This window comes from Eumetopias jubatus, unplaced genomic scaffold (assembly GCF_037043125.1).
Source record: "Eumetopias jubatus isolate StellerSeaLion01/CBP00866 unplaced genomic scaffold, mEumJub1_p1.0 scaffold_6, whole genome shotgun sequence".
NCBI lineage: Eukaryota > Metazoa > Chordata > Mammalia > Carnivora > Otariidae > Eumetopias > Eumetopias jubatus.
Window position 1 is genome coordinate 98508653 of NW_028274812.1, and position 16949 is coordinate 98525601.

The 16949-nt window shown below is 43.2% G+C and overlaps 1 protein-coding gene and 1 pseudogene across 1 annotated transcript; both read left to right on the top strand.

Moving 5' to 3' along the window:
• Positions 1 to 1739: 1739 nt before the first annotated feature.
• On the top strand, positions 1740 to 15228 carry LOC114204465 (glutathione S-transferase A2). Its single transcript, XM_028097660.2, has 7 exons — positions 1740 to 1818; positions 7893 to 7997; positions 8790 to 8841; positions 9824 to 9956; positions 12298 to 12439; positions 13895 to 14026; positions 14876 to 15228. The coding sequence occupies exons 2-7, from the start codon at positions 7911 to 7913 to the stop codon at positions 14999 to 15001; spliced, it is 672 nt and encodes a 223-aa protein (XP_027953461.1). The 5' UTR covers positions 1740 to 1818; positions 7893 to 7910; the 3' UTR covers positions 15002 to 15228.
• Positions 10382 to 10715, top strand: LOC114204466 (small nuclear ribonucleoprotein G pseudogene; annotated as a pseudogene).
• Positions 15229 to 16949: the final 1721 nt, after the last annotated feature.

Sequence of the window (16949 nt, forward strand, 5' to 3'; positions counted from 1 at the left end):
CTCTTTCTCTCTCTTTTTTCTTTTTTGTTCTGTGTCTTTTTTTTTAATAAAGATTTTTATTTATTTAACAGAGAGAGACACAGCGAGAGAGGGAACACAAGCAGGGGGTAGTGGGAGAGGGAGAAGCAGGCTTCCTGCGGAGCAGGGAGCCCGATGTGGGTCTCGAACCCAAGACCCTGGGATCATGACCTGAGCCGAAGGCAGACACTTAATGACTGAGCCACCCAGGCGCCCCTTGTTCTGTGTCTTATAGTCCACATATGAGTGACATCATATGGTATTTGTCTTTCTCTGACTGGCTTATTTCCCTTAGCATTAGACCCTCTAGGTCACTCCGTGTTGTTGCAAATGGCAAGATTTCATTCTTTTTTATAACTGAGAAATATTCCATTGTGTATATGTGGTATGTATTTATCCACTCATTATCTGTGTTTAACCCATTCTTTATCCATTCATCTATTGATGGACACTTAGGTGGCTTCTATACCTTGGCTATTGTAAAAAATACTGTAATAAACATAGGGGTGTATATATTTTTTGCATTAGTGTTTTCATGTTCTTTTGGGTAAATATCCAGTAGTGGAATTACTGGATCATATGGTAATTGTAATTTTAATTTTTGAGGAATCTCCAAACTGTTTTCCACAGGGGTGGCACCATACTGTTCCTACCAGCAGTGCACGAGGTTTCCTTTTTCTCCACATCTTCACCAACACTTGTTGTTTCTTGTGTTTTTGATTTTAGTGATTCTGACAGGAGTGAGGTGATATCTCATTGTGGTTTTGATTTGCAATTCCCTCACGCTGAGTGATGTTGAGCATCTGTTCATGTGCCTGTTGGCCATCTGTATGTCTTCTTTGGAGAAATATCTGTTAGTGTCTTCTGTCCATTTTTAAATTGGATTATTCATTTTGTGGGTGTTGAGTTGTAGAACTTCTATATATATTTTGGATATTAACCCTTTAGCAAATATATCATCTATAAATCTCTGCTCGCATTCAGGATGTTGCCTTTTTATTTTGTTGATTGTTTCTGTTCTGTGCAAATCTTTTTATTTTGATGGAGTCCCAATAGTTTATTTTTGCTTTTATGTCCCTTGCCTCAGGAGACATCTCTAGAAAAATGTGTCTGAAACTCACATTTAATTGGGTGCCCTTATTTTATCTAAAACCCAATATAAACAGTATTCCAGAGAGCTACTTGTCGTTTACGGACATCAGCTCCCTGCTAGGCTCATGTACCGGTTTCTCACCTGCCTTGGACCTGGCATCCAATTCATGAAAACCTCACAGTCAATTTCTTCCAAAAGCCATACTCCACTGACTGGCAGAGAGAGTCCAATCAGTCTGACATTGTTTAATCTTTTTTTTTTTTTAAAGATTTTATTTGTTTATTTGACAGAGAGAGAGATAGCGAGAGTAGGAACACAAGCAGGGGGAGTGGGAGAGGGAGAAGCAGGCCTCCCGCCGAGCAGGGAGCCCGATGCGGGGCTCGATCCCAGGACCCCGGGATCATGACCTGAGCTGAAGGCAGACGCTTAACGACTGAGCCATCCAGGCGCCCCATGAGATTGTTTAATCTTTTAATTGCCAACCTTGAAAAGGGACATATTAACCAGTTGTTTCATAAGAAGATGACTTGCCATTTCCTTCTAATCTAGCATGGGAGCCAAGGCCCTGAGCACTGTGGGAGTGACTTTTCCCTCACTGAACTCTACCCCCATCAGAAAGGAGGTGTTACTTACTGTCAAAGAGCTTATAAATGCATGAGTGGTTGGCATGGAGCTGCTGAGCCTCCTGGGAGAGAGACTTTAGTAAGGTAAGTACTGCTTTCATACATCTTCCGATGTTGCCTCACATTCTCATCTCTAAGTTACCAGAAAACTGCTTTAAAATGTGTCCTTAGCACAAGGAAAAGTCTTTTATATTCACATTGTGCCTTCTTGGTGTGTTTAGGGGATAGTTCAAGAGTTGTTTATTCAATTGCTGTTGGATACATCTTTACAGAAATGTAAAAACGAAGAGATTTGAAAACCAGGGCATGAGAATTTAGATAGAAAAATAGTGATGGTATGAGGGGAAAAAAGAATGAAAGCATTTTAGCAATCCGAGAATATGACAAGTGCAAGAGAGAGTAGAGGTGTTTGTGCGAGCCTTACCTTCTCTGTAGGTATAGCGCCCCCCCCTTATGTGTGGTTTCGCTTTCTGTGGTTTCGGTTACCCATGGTAACTAACTACAGTCTGAAAATATTTTTTTTATTGTACACAGTCTGAAAATATTAAATGGAAAATTCCAGAAAGAAAAATATCCATAAGTTATCAATGCCCATCACTTTTATTCCAGCATATTGTTGTAATTGTTCTATTTTATTACTAGTCATTGTTGTTAACCTCCTACTGTGCCTAATTTATGAGTTAAACTTCATCATAGGTATGTATGTATAGGCCAAAACATAGTATATATAGGGTTTCGTACTCTCCTGGTTTCAGGCATCCCCTGGGGGTCTTAGAACATAGCCACGCAGATAAGAACTATCGTGGTCGACACACAACGGTTGTGAATTATGATACTGCAAAGTTATGTAGCCTGTGAAAATTAAGACTTACTATAATAGAAAAAAACTAGTCTGAATGTCGCCAGAACTAGATTCCAAGTCTCTGCTCTGGTTAGCTAGCTGGCGAGGCCCATTCTCTCTCTAGGGTTCAACCAACTCATGGCAACCTAGAGCAGGGCTGGAGCAGGGTTTCACAACTTGGTACTATTGAAAGTTTGGGCTGGCTTATTCCCTGCTGTGGGGAGCTGTCCTGCTGATTGTCCTTTTGTTGTTGTTTAGTTAAAAAATATGTATTGTAGAAAAGTGCATTTATTTCATTTTAAAGAATGTACTTGACGATAGTCTTAACATACATATTTCCTCAAATCTGGAAACCTCACACCTTTAAAATATCTACAGTGATAGTTTGTTTACAAGTTTTATAAGAAACGGTCACTTCATCAATACTGTTGACACAGTTCAGATTCTCATAGTGTCTTTCCATTTCACTCAGTACTTGTAGAAAGAGCACAGTGCGGGCGTGAGGCTCCATCCTAGGGCCAGTGATGGGCAGCCCGAGGAGCAGAACGAGAAGTCCCAAAGGATAACAGGAACATGAGTGTATTTTCCAAAATGGCCATGCACTCTGTCCTGGAAAGACTACCTAGATACAGCAGCCAACTACAATCAATCATAAGATATTTCTGACTAAATATCCAATAAATGTGTCTGTCAGGATAAAACATGGTTGATGAAAAATAGGCAGATAAATTGCAGAATGACTAGTAGTAGATAAAAAGCATTCAGAGGCACATCAAGCATGGCCTTGTGCCACATCAGAAGCTTCTCTGATCTCTACCCAATTGACGTAACACCCTCCCTTCTGGTTTTGACATCCAGCAATGCCTCCCGACATTGCCAGTTGGCCTTCAGGGTGCAGGCGAGCAAAATCACCCCCATTTAAGAATCACTGGCTTACAGGACTTCCCAAACTCCCAAACCCAGGAAGTCTGGATAAGAAAACTAGGTGATCAGGAGAGCATATCATTCATTTTTAAAAGGCACAGAAATTCACCTACCTAGAATGCACGAGTCATTGGAATCAGACTGGAAGAGTCAACAATGTGCTGCCGGAAGTGTTAATATCCGTGGGGAAAGACAAGTTTTGTACAGGTGAGACGAGAGGGTCAGTGACATCACTGTTACAATCCAGAATCCACGGGGAAAAATACAGTACCTATGGCAGAAGATACTGAGATGGCAATGAGGAAAAACCCTCTGCAAGATGCTAGAGAGAGCAAGGTTGACAGGGATGTGGCGTGATCCTAATCGGAAGGGCAGGGAGGCAGACAGGTGGGGCTGGAAGAGGCACGGAGCGTGAGGATGTCATGCTGCCGCGGGAGGCAGGAGCCGGCCTGGACAGAAGGCACAGCATCCTCGGCTTACAGCCCGCAGCCTTCGCCTTGCTGTGACCTGCTTGGCCATGAGAATCATGAATCATGATTTCATTGGAACCAATGAAACCAGAGTCGCCACTGGGCCCTCTGTCTGCTGTCTGTTGTCTCCAAACCCTCTCGGGCAGGAACCAAATCAGGCTCCCACCTTGTTCCTGTGCAGCCATGGTTTCTTAGTACGGGAGAGTGCTCAATGATGCTAGTCGAGAAAGCTAGAAGGAAACTTTTTGAAAGCAGGAAATACATGACACGTCAGCCAGAAACAAAGTGTTGGAGAAGGTTCAGTGAAATGTGTTACCAGGTAAGGAACAGGATGTTGGAGAGAAGTGATCATTTTTGTCAAGTGTTGACAGCGAGACCCTGCACTAGTGTGGTGACCAGCAATCCCACTCACGGGGCTGGAACGCACGCGGAGGAGCCTGGGGACAGGAAAGACTCCAGAGTGTCTGGATCAGGGGGTGGGGGGCATGGGGGGTGGGCCAGAGGTGAGAGACGCTGCGGGGTGCATGGGGCAAGGGCTGAACCAGAAATCTGCTGACGTCTTGAGGCTACAAAAGGCTGTGTTTAGTGATGTGCACGACCTCCCTGAATATTCATCAAAGGTCCTGCAGTTCAGGTTAGCACACAGTCAGTATCACTGGTCGTTCCACACAAGCCAGATAAATTAATTGTGTGACTCTGAAACAACATCTGGGTGTATGTAACATCTGATTCCTACTGGAGCTCTTTGGGTCAAGAGGTAGATAGATACACACAAGGTGATGGATAAATAGGCAGAGAGATGAGATAGACAGACAGACAGAAGAAAGATGTGTGCTACCCAACGTGCCCAGAGACCAACCTTCGCCCAGAACAGGGAGCAGGAGGGGACTTGCATTTACTGATCCCTATTATGAGTTTTAGGTCCATGATCTCACTTAACTTTCCCAACAGCCCTCAAGAGTAAATGTAACTATCTCTGTTTTTAGAAGAGAAAATTGATGGGCAGAGGTTTAACAACCTGGCTGAGTTTATGTACTCAGAAGCAGAGGGGTTGGCATTTGTCTCCAAAGCTTCCTTCTCTCTCTCTGACCCACACACTGTGATTAGGACCACATCCAGAGCCATAACTCCTTTCATTTACTACTGGAATTATCATAGGATATTCTCCTTTCGAGGAATATGAGCCAACTTTTTTATTAAAGTAAAGGCAAAGCAAGGTGTATTTGTATTAATATTCTTATCAAGCCCTGTAAATCAGCTAACAAAAAAGAAGCTTGTGAATTCCATGTTTCCCCCTCTGCCTCCTTCAGCCAGGAGTTGGTTAATGGGCTCTGAATGGGGACAAATTAACAAGGGTCTCAGAGAGAAGCATAGAAGCTGTCAAAGTGTTACATGGTTTTAAAAGCCCAGGACCTGAAATCAGATGAGTTCCGACTAAGCCAACACTCACACAATTTATGAGTGGAGGAAAGCTGCTTTGTCTCTTTGTACTTGAATTTGCTCATCTTTAAAAGAGGATATTAGAAGCTGTTTCCTGGGGCTGTCCTGGGGGGTGGTCATGCTCACCAGATATGGAGTGCCAATCAGGGACATAGGTGTGTGGCTCTATGGCCAATCATTGAGTCTCCCTGGTTCTCTTTTTCTGCTGATCAGGCAAAGTTCTGTGATGACCTTTGACCTAGTCTTGATCAGACCTCCGATTCAGAAGGGGAACAAAGTTGCTTAACTGGGGAGCCTTATGATCAAATATTATATAAGGTAAACATTGTTTACTTTTGTATCCTGACCCTCAGTCAATGGGTAAGGCAGTGTGAGGCCTTTTATCACAACTCTGTGGCCTGTAGTTCAAAACACACTCAGTACAAGCTGCTTTCTCCTTTTCATTCTGCTGAGTCACAGCACCTCCATTCCCCACGATAAAGTACAATAAACAAATCTCCAATTACAAGACAAATGACTCGATAAGTACATTTCCAAACAGTTCTTTACTTACTTACTTTTTTTTTTTAAAGATTTTTTTAATTTGTTTTGGGGGCGGGGACAGAGAGGGAGGAAGGAACAGACCTCCCGCTGAGGAGGACCCTGGGATCATGACGTGAGCCGAAGGCAGAGGCTTAACTGACTGAGCCACCCAGGCACCCCAACAGTTCTTTACTTTCTAAAGGTTAGAACTACTGAGTGCCACATGAAAAATGTGGACATTGAAAACATTTTGATATCTAAAATTCAAGTCACACACACTTTTTCAGAGATACATCCATTTGAGGTAGTTTTTTGGAGTAGTGTTGTTGGGGTCTAGAGCCGATGACCAAGAACAAATTCTTGAGACTTGTTCAGTGCAAAAAAAGGTGGTTTTAATTAAAGAACAGGGACCGGACCCGTGGGCAGGAAGAACTGCTGCCTCAGGATTGTGAGGAGCAGCTGATGATATACTTTGGGGGTGGGGGAAGTAAAGATAAGGGATGTTCTAAAAGGATCTTCAGATGCTAAAGAAGACACTGGGTACTGGTGGCCTTGCTACTGTCAAGCTAAGGTTGTTTTTCCCTCTAGCAAAGCATGATCGTTAAGACATTTGGGAGTTTCCTGGAGGAATGTTACAACTCTGCCTATCTCAAGTATTTGTCAGTGGGCTGCAAGGACATTTAATTTTATTTACATTTCCTTCTGCCTTTGTTTCCCACATCACATTGGGTAAAGAGAGGTATCTTTTTGTCCCAAACTCCAAAACAAAATTTTGCAAGAGAATCTTAATGTTTTGTAAACAGAGCCTGGGATTTGCACAGAATATGCACCTGTTCCTTTTCAAGACCTGGCTTTGAGACTCCTGGTTTTATTGAGTCCTGTGTGTTTCCATTCACATCTATGATAGGGCATTCATTGTTTGAGCCATTGGGTTTCATTGTCTGGCTCCCTGCTATGTTCACTTCTCATGCAGGCTGGGATGAACCAAGGGCTTTCAAGCTTCACTGACCAGGCAGAACCAAAGTATCCCTTACCATTATACAGATCAAATGAGTGTGCACTCATGCACATGGCTATACACACACTGAAGAAATGATAGTTCTGTTCCATTTACTGTAAAGTTAATACAGTAATGTCCCCTTTTCCAGATTATAAAATGCCACCAAGTAAAGGTAGAATGCAGAATTCCAAAAAAAAAAGGAAGGGAATTAGCATCCTGCGTCTAAGGATAGAACTAGGGTCTTTTGAGCTATAGGTAAGTGAGTATCAGCACTAATTTTGCTTTAAACAAAAGCAGCATAACAGCCAAGGAATGGAAGACTGACTCTGCCTCTCCTCCCTTTCTTGTCAGTGGAGTCCCCTGGTTTCAGTGCCCCTCACAGGCTCCCAGGGCCAGCACTTGTGTGGGTTCCGGCCCTATCCTCTCTTTTTCATCCTAGGTGTGGATTTCCATGTCCATCACTAACGAGAGAATGACTATAGACACGTCTTTTCACCTCTGAGCCTTGTTCTCATTAACTGATATGGGTATGATAACAACCAGTTCTTGGGGCTGTTATGAAGATTAAAGGTATAATGTATCCAAAGGGACTAACACTGGGTCATGATCATTAGGAGATTTTTCAATAAATATCAATTCTCTAATCCTTCCCCCTCCCCCTAATACCCAGACTTACATCCTTACCGTACACTCTCTCCTATTAGCCTTCCAAGACAATCAGATTCTACCCATGGAGATATGAGCATGCTTTGGAACAATTTTCCAGGGTCGGCTACTGATGGATGAGAATTTGGGCCATGAAAGACATTCTAGGGACTCTTCCAACTTTGCCATGAGGAAGGCAGATACTCCTTCCGCATTGTTGGTGCTATTTGACCGTACATCAAAAAGTACATTTTTGCTTCTGTGGTATTGTTCATTTGTTAATCCATTCATTTGTTTGTTCTTTCATCATGTTTAGAGAAATTCAGAGACTACCATGGCGGGAAAGCCCAAGCTTCACTACTTCAATGGACGAGGCCGAATGGAGTCCATCCGGTGGCTCTTGGCCGCAGCAGGAGTAGAGGTTTGATCTGAGTCCCATCATCTTAAGTTGGATCTAAAATTGACTCTATCAAAGTACTTTTCTCACATAAGCTAAGAGAATTTTCTTACTAAATGACCTGTCAAGAGTTTTGCGTTAAAAAAAATTATCAGCTGGGGCACCTGGGTGGCTCAGTTGGTTAAGTCTCCGACTCTTAATTTCAGCTCAGGTCATGATCTCAGGGTCATGAGACTAAGTCCCACACTGGGCTCTGCACTGGACGTGGAGTCTGCTTGGGATTCTCTCTCCCTCTCCCTCTGCCCGCCCCGCCCCCCACGCTTGCGCTCTCTTTCTGAAAAAAAAAAAAAAAGTCAGCTATTAAAGAGATGAACAGATTTGGGGCACCTGGGTGGCTCAGTCAGTTAAGGGTCTGCCTTCAGCTCAGGTCATGGTCTCAGGTCCTGGGATGGAGTCCTGAGTCGGGCTCCCTGCTCAGCATGGAGTCGGCTTCTCCCTCTCCCTCTGCCCCTCCCCTTGCTCATGCTTTCTCTCTCTCACTCAAATAAATAAAATCTTTTAAAAAAAGAGAGAGATGAACAGATTTGACCTAATATAGTATTAAAATTTCTTCTCATCAAAGAACATAAACAATTAAAATAACTTAAGGAAACTAAGCACAGTGTGTAGGCCTTATTTGGATTTGGATTTAAGTGAACTACAAAATATCATTTATGACATGTGTGCAACAATTAGAAACATGGACCTTGATCTTAGATGATTTTAAAGAAGCATTGTTGATATTGTAGGTATGCTAATTCAGTTTCTGCTTTCCAGTTCGAAGAGAAATTCATAGAAACTCCAGAAGACTGGGATAAATTAAGGAATGGTAAGACCAAGTATCTAATTCCTGGGATAAGCTATCGGGTGGAAGTCATAAGTTGAGGTTTTAACACCTATGTGTGAGTGTGGTGGGAGTTGGGGCTAGTGGAAAGGAAGAAAAGTGGCTCCAGTGTAAGGGATGGGGCTCCTTGGGCCTGTCTTCCATCTCATTCAGGGCTAGGAAGGGCTTGAACTCTGAGTATTTGCTAAAGGAATCATGCCACTTGTCCTGCAAATGCCCTCTCTTTGCTCTCTCCAGCTTTTCTGCACCCCGAGTGAGCTGGGTCAGCTCAGCCTCCCACACAGCCTGCCCATCCAAGGACCCTCAAACACATGCAGTAGAGCGCAAAAGTAGAAATAGTTCAGCAGTTGCTATGAGTTCTTTTCTCTGGTGGGGTTGACAAGATCATACCTAGCAATATTATAGAGTCAGAGAATGAGATGGTATTGCATTAGTTGAAAGGCCAGGTGACAGTATGAAGAGGGAGATGAAGAACAAGGTCCAACATACAAGCATCAGTGGACTCAGGAAAGCAGGGCCTGTCCTGCACACACCGTCCAGTGGTAGAATTGAAAGAGCACATAAAACACCCTACAAAGAAATCTCTTTTAGAATTGGCCTTAACGGCATAAGCTCCAAGAGACTTCTCATTTGAAATACAGGTGCTGGCATCTCTGTTGCAGCTTCTCTCAAGATTTCCTAACACATCCATGAAAGTAAATCAACTGCAAAACGTACAGGAACCTACCATGTATCTGCATGGAAAAGAAAAAAAATGAAATAATAGGTGAAAAGTAAGAGGTAGACTGAGAACAAAGAGGATTAGGGGAAAGCTAAAAACAAAATGCTGTTTTGATGAAATGTGACCAGGCAATAATTTTTTGTTTCCTTTTATGTCTCAGGTCATGGGAGCACATGTTTTTTCATGCTAAAAGAGTATGATCCAATGAAACATTTCACTCTGCTTCTTCTTTTCTTCTTTCAAAAGATGGATGTCTGATGTTCCAGCAAGTGCCTTTGGTGGAAATGGATGGAATGAAGCTGGTGCAGACCAGAGCCATTCTCAACTACATTGCCACCAAATACAACCTCTATGGGAAAGACATAAAGGAGAGAGCCCTGTACGGTATTTTTTTCTGTTCTTTCATGAACAATTGATGTGAAAATTTGGGTTCTTCCTTGGGTGAGCAGGACTGTCTCAGGGAGATTATGGCCAGCAGCAGCACAGGACTTGGTGGTATAGACTGAGGTTTGACACCATAGAGATCTGTGAAGATGAGGGATTCTACTTGGAGTGGATTCACCAAGTGGGGTTACAGAAAAGGAAGCAGTCCATGGATAGAGCACATATGGTGAGAGGGTTTCCCTAATGTTGATGAACTACGAAGCCAGAAAGATGGTCGGCTCATCACTCCAGGTACTCAGGCCTTTAGGAGCTGGATACCAGCTAGAGACAAAGGACAACATGTCTGAATATCTAGCAGATAAGATGGGGGAACAGAGAGGCATCTTTGAGCTCGTGCAGTAGACACCATGAGCTCACCCTCCTGAGGTAAAAAAATTTATGGACAAGAAATTGTCATTGAAATTAAATAGTAGCAGACATGTCCAAGGAATATTGCGGGGGTTCGATCCGTTTATGAATCTTGTGATAGATGAATGTGTGGAGATGGCAACCAGTGGGCAACAGAACAATATCGGAATGGTGGTAATACGAGGAAATAGTATCATCATGTTAGAAGCCTTGGAGCGAGTATAAACAATGGGTGTGTTCATCAGAAGCAATCAACTGCTTCCACATGTCCCCTCCATAGTACCTGTTTTACTACAATATAAAAATCAGGTCGTGTGCATTTTCATATTGAACTTTTTTGTTAAATAAACTTTTATAATAGTCAAAAAAAAAAAAAAAAGATGGGGGAACAGAACGATCCGAAGGAACTGATTCTAAAGGCTCATAAACTGCAGGAATGCTGACCAGGAACTTCACTTACCAGCCTGTTATATGGACTGGCCCCTTGACAAGGGTAAGCAGAGCCTGGTCCTCAAGATGCCACGGTTATCTTGAGCATTTTGATACGGGACTAAAGCAGCCAAATTTTAGTCAACACAACCATATCTGTGGGTTCTCTTCTCTGTTGTGATAGGACCACATGATTGATACTTAAATCTCAGAAGGCTCTGCTACCAGTTACTCAAAAAGTTAAACATAGATTTACCGTATACCAGCAACTCCATTACTAGGTGTACACATAAGAAAATTGAAAATCCATCCACACTAGAACTTGTACACAAACGTTTATATACAGTGTTGTTCTTACTGTTCAAACAGTGGAAATGCTACAAATGTGCATCAACTGATCAGTGGTTGAAAGATTGGCCTATCCATCAATGGAATATTATTTGGTCATGAAAAGGAATGAAGTAGTGATGCGTGGTACAACATGGGTAAACCTTACAAACATCATGTTACACACACCAGACACAAAGGCACATATTGTATGATTCTATTTGTATGAAATATCCAGAACACTCAAATCTACAGAAACAGAAAGTAGCTTAGTGGTTGCCAGGGGCTGGAGGAGGGAAGAAATTGGAATGGGTAAAAAGCATACAGCATTTCTTTTGGGAATATGAATATATTCTGTAATTAGAGTGGTGATGGTACGGTATTGTTTGTCTTTACTATAAGAATCACAAACTTGTTACACTTGAGAAGTGTATACATTATGGTATGTGAATTATGTGAAAATAAAGATTTTATTTGAAAAAACTCTTATAGGAACCCCAGTTTGGAACAATAAAACCAAACCTCCTAGAATATGTACTGGTTGGAATGTACAAAGAATTTCACCCTTTTGGGGGTTATTTTAGGTGAAGACTTGAGAAATGCAAACAAGGTCAGAGTTGGGCAACTGTATGTGGACAGGGTTGTGGGAAATAATTGGAAAGCCTGCTGATATTGGGCACATCAGTGGGCCTGGGTGTGTAACACGACGAGACAGGAAGGGACATGACTGAGATGGCTGTGCCAGGGACTCTCTCTAGAGATCACTTCGGTGGCAGGGCTTGGCCACATGAGTCACATTACCTTGTGCAGAGAACAAAGCACAACAGATATGGCAAGGCCCCAAGTACGGTCCCTGTAGGTGGGTACATGCAGGATTGCGCCAATTTCTCTGTGACTCAGGACAGGTCACCAATCCTCTCTGTCCCTCTCGCTGGTCATGTGTATAATGAAAATTTTACACATAATAGCTAGACATATATCTACGTTGATGGCTTGTTCTAGAATGAAATGTTCAAATCAAGTAAAAATCTGAGCTGAATGGGTGGCATATAAAAAAGCATCCGGTGGGAGCTGAGCCACTCTGCCACCTCCTGATGCCCATTCTTGTATGTTCTTTCAACTATAAAATCAAGGCAGAAGACATTTGACAACTTGGTCACTTTGTCTTTCAGGATAGATATGTACACAGAAGGTATGGCGGATTTGAATGAAATGATCATTGTTTTGCCTCTATGCCCACCTGATCAAAAAGATGCCAAGATTGCCCTGATCAAAGAGAGAATGACAGATCGTTATCTCCCCGTGTTTGAGAAAGTAAGTGGACTGGTGAGCGCTTTGGGGCACTGGACTTAGAAGCAAGGAAAGATAGTGCCTGACTGGCATTCCTTGGGCATTGACCTCCACTTCCAGTAGCACCCTGACTCAAGGTATTTTATAAAAACGGATGGTGAGGAAGAATTGTACCAGTTATACCCAAATTTCAGTTTTCCAGCAAGACTTCAACTAACCAGGACCCAAGCTAGAATTCTCTATTCAGCAGACCTCCCTGGTCATAGTCAGAGCTTGGGCGGTTGAAGACTCTGAGAGCCACACTGGAGGTTGGAATAGATCTTACAGAGCACCGTGCAGGGGCTTTGATCCAAGAGGAATGCAATGACAGCAGTGGGTCAGGAGAGACACTGGCAACATGGGTAGGGTGACGTGAGGCCAGTTGCCCTTCAGGAAAATATGGTAGTGTTTTGGGGATGGATGGATGAGATGTATCTGGACAGAGATGGGGGCAGTGGGATGGAGAGGAACAGACAGATGGAGGGATGTTAAGGAAAAATCAATTGACATACTTGAAGACATGGTTCTCAGACTTGAGAGGAAAGTCATGCAAACTAAGGAAATAAGGTTCCGTCACTATACATAGTATGTATGTTAGTTAATATTTCTCCTGGGAGGTAAGAGGAGAACATGTCAGGATCAAAAGTACCTGAAATTGTGCTAAATAAAAACTATGGGCCAAAAAATGATTGTAGGAGGTAACAGGGGGCCATACATAGAAATGAAAGGGTTAACACGGACACACCCATCTTTATAAGGCATTAGATCATTCTGTCAATCACTGAACAAATGTTAAGTCACTGCTTGCGTGTTGGCCCTTTTCAAGGAGGAAAGAATTCATAGTAGTCAGGAAATTCTCTCCTGACCCTGTGGTGCTGAGAGTTTGGGACACATTCAGATGATGAAGTCCTGAACAGTCTTTCCGTTTGAGCACAGCCATACTTTGAAATCACAGAGCCCTATGATAAGATAAATGAAAACTGTATGTTACCATATAGCATTGGAAGTTTCATTATATTCTTTGCCTAATAATTGTCCGTGTTTCCTTATGTGTACATAGGCTGAAAGGGTATTTGCCAAAATTGCCTGAAGTTGGTGGTGCCATGGGGTTTTCTCTTCGTGTTCTCATTTGCATATTATTGGAATGCTTTAATAAATTTCATGAATTTCCCCAACACTTTATTAGGAAAAGTTGCATACGTCAGAAGAGATATACAGTGAACACGTGTTTTAGGGAGACATTAGCCAGGACTTCAGCTGAGGGAAAGAACAGCAGAGACCCGGTGTCTCAGTGAGTCAGGGGCAATGCAGAGGGTCTGAAGCCCACACCCCCTCAGTGAGGCAGCAGAGGTGGGGAGGTCGGGCTGGAGAGCAGAGAGGAGCAGAGGGGCCCAGCCTGACTGTGCCTGAGCTCATGATGTGATTCCTCAAATCCCCCAGGTGTTAAAGAGCCATGGACAAGACTACCTTGTTGGCAACACGCTGAGCAAGGCTGACATTCACCTGGTGGAACTTCTCTACTATGTGGAAGAGCTTGACCCCAGCCTTCTGGCCAACTTCCCTCTGCTGAAGGTGATCTCTCTCACAGCTTTCAGGAGGGAAGGCTCACATCTCCCACCTCAGGATTTGACATTTGGACCCTGGTTCCATCATTGTTCCTTCTCAGCCCCACAACTCCCTCCAGAGTTAGCCCCTAGGGGCTGGTTGAGGCACAGAATCTTGTCATGCCAGGGACATTTGAGGTGGATGCGTCCCCAGGAAGACTAGGGGTCTTCACCAGGAGAAGGACCCAGGGCTCAGCGTCAGCCTCCCCATCCCCATCCCCATTCCATGACGGTCTCTGTGCTTGTTTTCTCTGGGGTTTCCCTTATCCAGGTGTGTCCTTCGTGTGTCTGCCTGAGCAGCTCTCCTTCCTCCCACTTCCTTCCCTCCACTCCGGCTCCTAACGTTTCTCTGGGCAGAGTCTCCCTGTGTCCCTGTCCCTCTCTCAGTGGGCTGGCTGGTTTTGACCAGTCTCATGGTTTACCTTTCTATATTTTCTGTCTTCCGTTCCAGGGCAGGTTTCCTATATTTTCATCTGTCTGGAGACTTTATGTGTGTTGATATCTGACAGACACATTCCTCCTTCCCTGGTTCGCACAAGAGGGATGAATCTACAGGATTTATGCATAGGGAGGGAGATAGGGAAGACCCGAAACCAAAATGAGTCTGAAAAAAAGATGTTTGGGGGGCAAATGGCATTGAGCTGTCTTTTCTTCCTCCAACCCTCATGTCTCCCTGGGTGTCTTTTCCCAGCCACACACTGTGCTGATGGAGGGGACTCAGTTGGTCCTTGCAGGACGGTCTCTGATTCCCTGGCTTGTGCTAATGATGGGGTTGGTCTTTGCCTCCATTCTGAGGCTGTGCCCTTGTGCACCGTAGGCCCTGAAAACCAGAATCAGCAATCTCCCCACCGTGAAGAAGTTTCTACAGCCTGGCAGCCCGAGGAAGCCTCCCATCGATGAGAAAAGTTTAGAACAAGCCAAGAAGATTTTCAGGATTAAATGAAGCAGGAATGGATGCCCAGCACACGCAGAACCAATCTGCTGATGTTTTCCAGCAATGAAGTGTGTCGCCTAAATGTAAATACTGGCTATCGTGCGGCTAGGAAAATTTGAAAAGTTTAAGTGCTAATTTCATTAGGAATTATGCAGATTTAGTTGCAAAGCAGTTTATTTTGTTTTGATCAAATATCAAATCATGATCACCTCCTAGGATGTCTCTTGGCCTTAAAAATAAAGGGAGAAAAATGTTATGGATTCTTTCTTTGATCTATTAAAAAATTGTCATTATACTATCATGTACCTTGTCAAAAAGAGTGAAGTAGAAATTTTCATGTTACATTAAGAAAACACAAAAACAGTCTTTTTCTTTTGTAGTTTGCTATATTTCTGATCCGCAACCTAAAAGATTCTTTTTCTTTCTTTCTTTCTTTCTTTCTTTTTTCTTTCTTTCTCTTTCTTTCTTTCTTTCTTTCTTTCTTTCTTTCTTTCTTTCTTTCTTTCTTTCTTTCTTTCTTCTTCCTTCCTTCCTTCCTTTCTTTCTTTCTTGCTCTTTCTTTCTTTCTTCCTTTCCTTCCTTCCTTCCTTCTCTCTCTTTCTTTTTTTTCTTGCTTTTTTGATACAGAACCATTTTCCTTCAGGTAATCTTTTTTTTTCCTGTTCACTTAAGGAACTTATATTTCTTTTATGTGGAATATAGAACATTCCATATTCCAGAAGGTGGGTTAATAATGATAAATAAGCCAGAGACAGTCTTTGCCCAATGGGGGGTTACTGTAGTGATAAAAACAACAACAAAAAACCCCAGGTAATTCTAATCCCAAATCATGTATACCTTGTATATCATGTTCTAGGGCTACTATAACAAATGACCACAAATTTGGTAGGTAAAAACCATAAAATGGGGCACCTGGGTGGCTCAGGTGGTTAAGCGACTACCTTTGGCTCAGGTCATGATCCTGGAGTCCCGGGATCGAGTCCCGCATCGGGCTCCCTGCTCAGCGGGGAGTCTGCTTCTCCCCCTGACCCTCTTCCCTCTCGTGCTCTCTCTCTCTCTCTCAAATAAGTAAATAAAATCTTTAAAAAAAAAACCCATAAAATGTATTCCCTCACAGTTCTGGAGGCTCTTTGTGTGAGATGAAGGTATGAGCAGGGCCATGCTTTTTCTGAAGGCAGAAGGGAAGGATCCTTCCTTGGCTTGTCTTAGCTTCTGATGGTTGCTGGCAGTGCTTGGCATTTCTTGGCTTGTAGATGCCTAACTCCAATTTCTGCCTCTGTTTACACACGTGTGTGTGTATGTGTGTGGGGGGGGTCCAAATTTCCCTCTTTTTCTAGGAATACCAGTAATCAAATCTGGACCCACCCTAACCCAGTATGACCTCATCTTAATGTGTCTACAACTGCAAAGACCCTATTTCTAGATAAGGTCACATTCACAGGTACCCAGGGTTAAGACTACAACCTGTCCTTTCTGGGGGACACCATTTACTCTATAACCTCACACTAGGGCATGAGATCATGCTGAGCATCAATCCAATCAGGACACCTTGGCTTGAATCTCTGAATCCTTCATGGTCTGTCATGAGGGGGCAGTTTGGATTTTGTTCCAAGGAAAACAGGGTGCTGCTGAAGTGCAGCCATATAGCCTGCTTTCCCAGCCTGATGTGCATATAATAAAATCACATCTTTTAAGTATTCATTTTAAGTCACTCAAGCATCCATCTTTGAACAGCAAGAAACTTCTTCCCCCCAGCTGTCTTTTTTGCAATGGTAAACCCAACAACCGAGGGGTTTACTCCATTCAAGGAGTCAAGTAGACTTGACACTGACCAAAAATCCCAGAAGCCCTCTGCTGCAGTACCTGTTTTTTGCTGCCATTTCTACCATATGGAGTTCCTGTGTCCCACACACTGCTTGATCTGAGACACTTTGGTTGAAACCCTGGCTACCATTCA

What these genes read in the sequence shown, in the direction of transcription:
- LOC114204465 (XM_028097660.2), top strand. Translation starts at nt 7,911, where the DNA reads ATGGCGGGAAAGCCCAAGCTTCACTACTTCAATGGACGAGGCCGAATG. An exon ending in GACATAAAGGAGAGAGCCCT is followed by an intron (nt 9,957 to 12,297) that starts GTACGGTATTTT and finishes TTTGTCTTTCAG; the next exon opens with GATAGATATGTACACAGAAG. An exon ending in ATCTCCCCGTGTTTGAGAAA is followed by an intron (nt 12,440 to 13,894) that starts GTAAGTGGACTG and finishes CAAATCCCCCAG; the next exon opens with GTGTTAAAGAGCCATGGACA.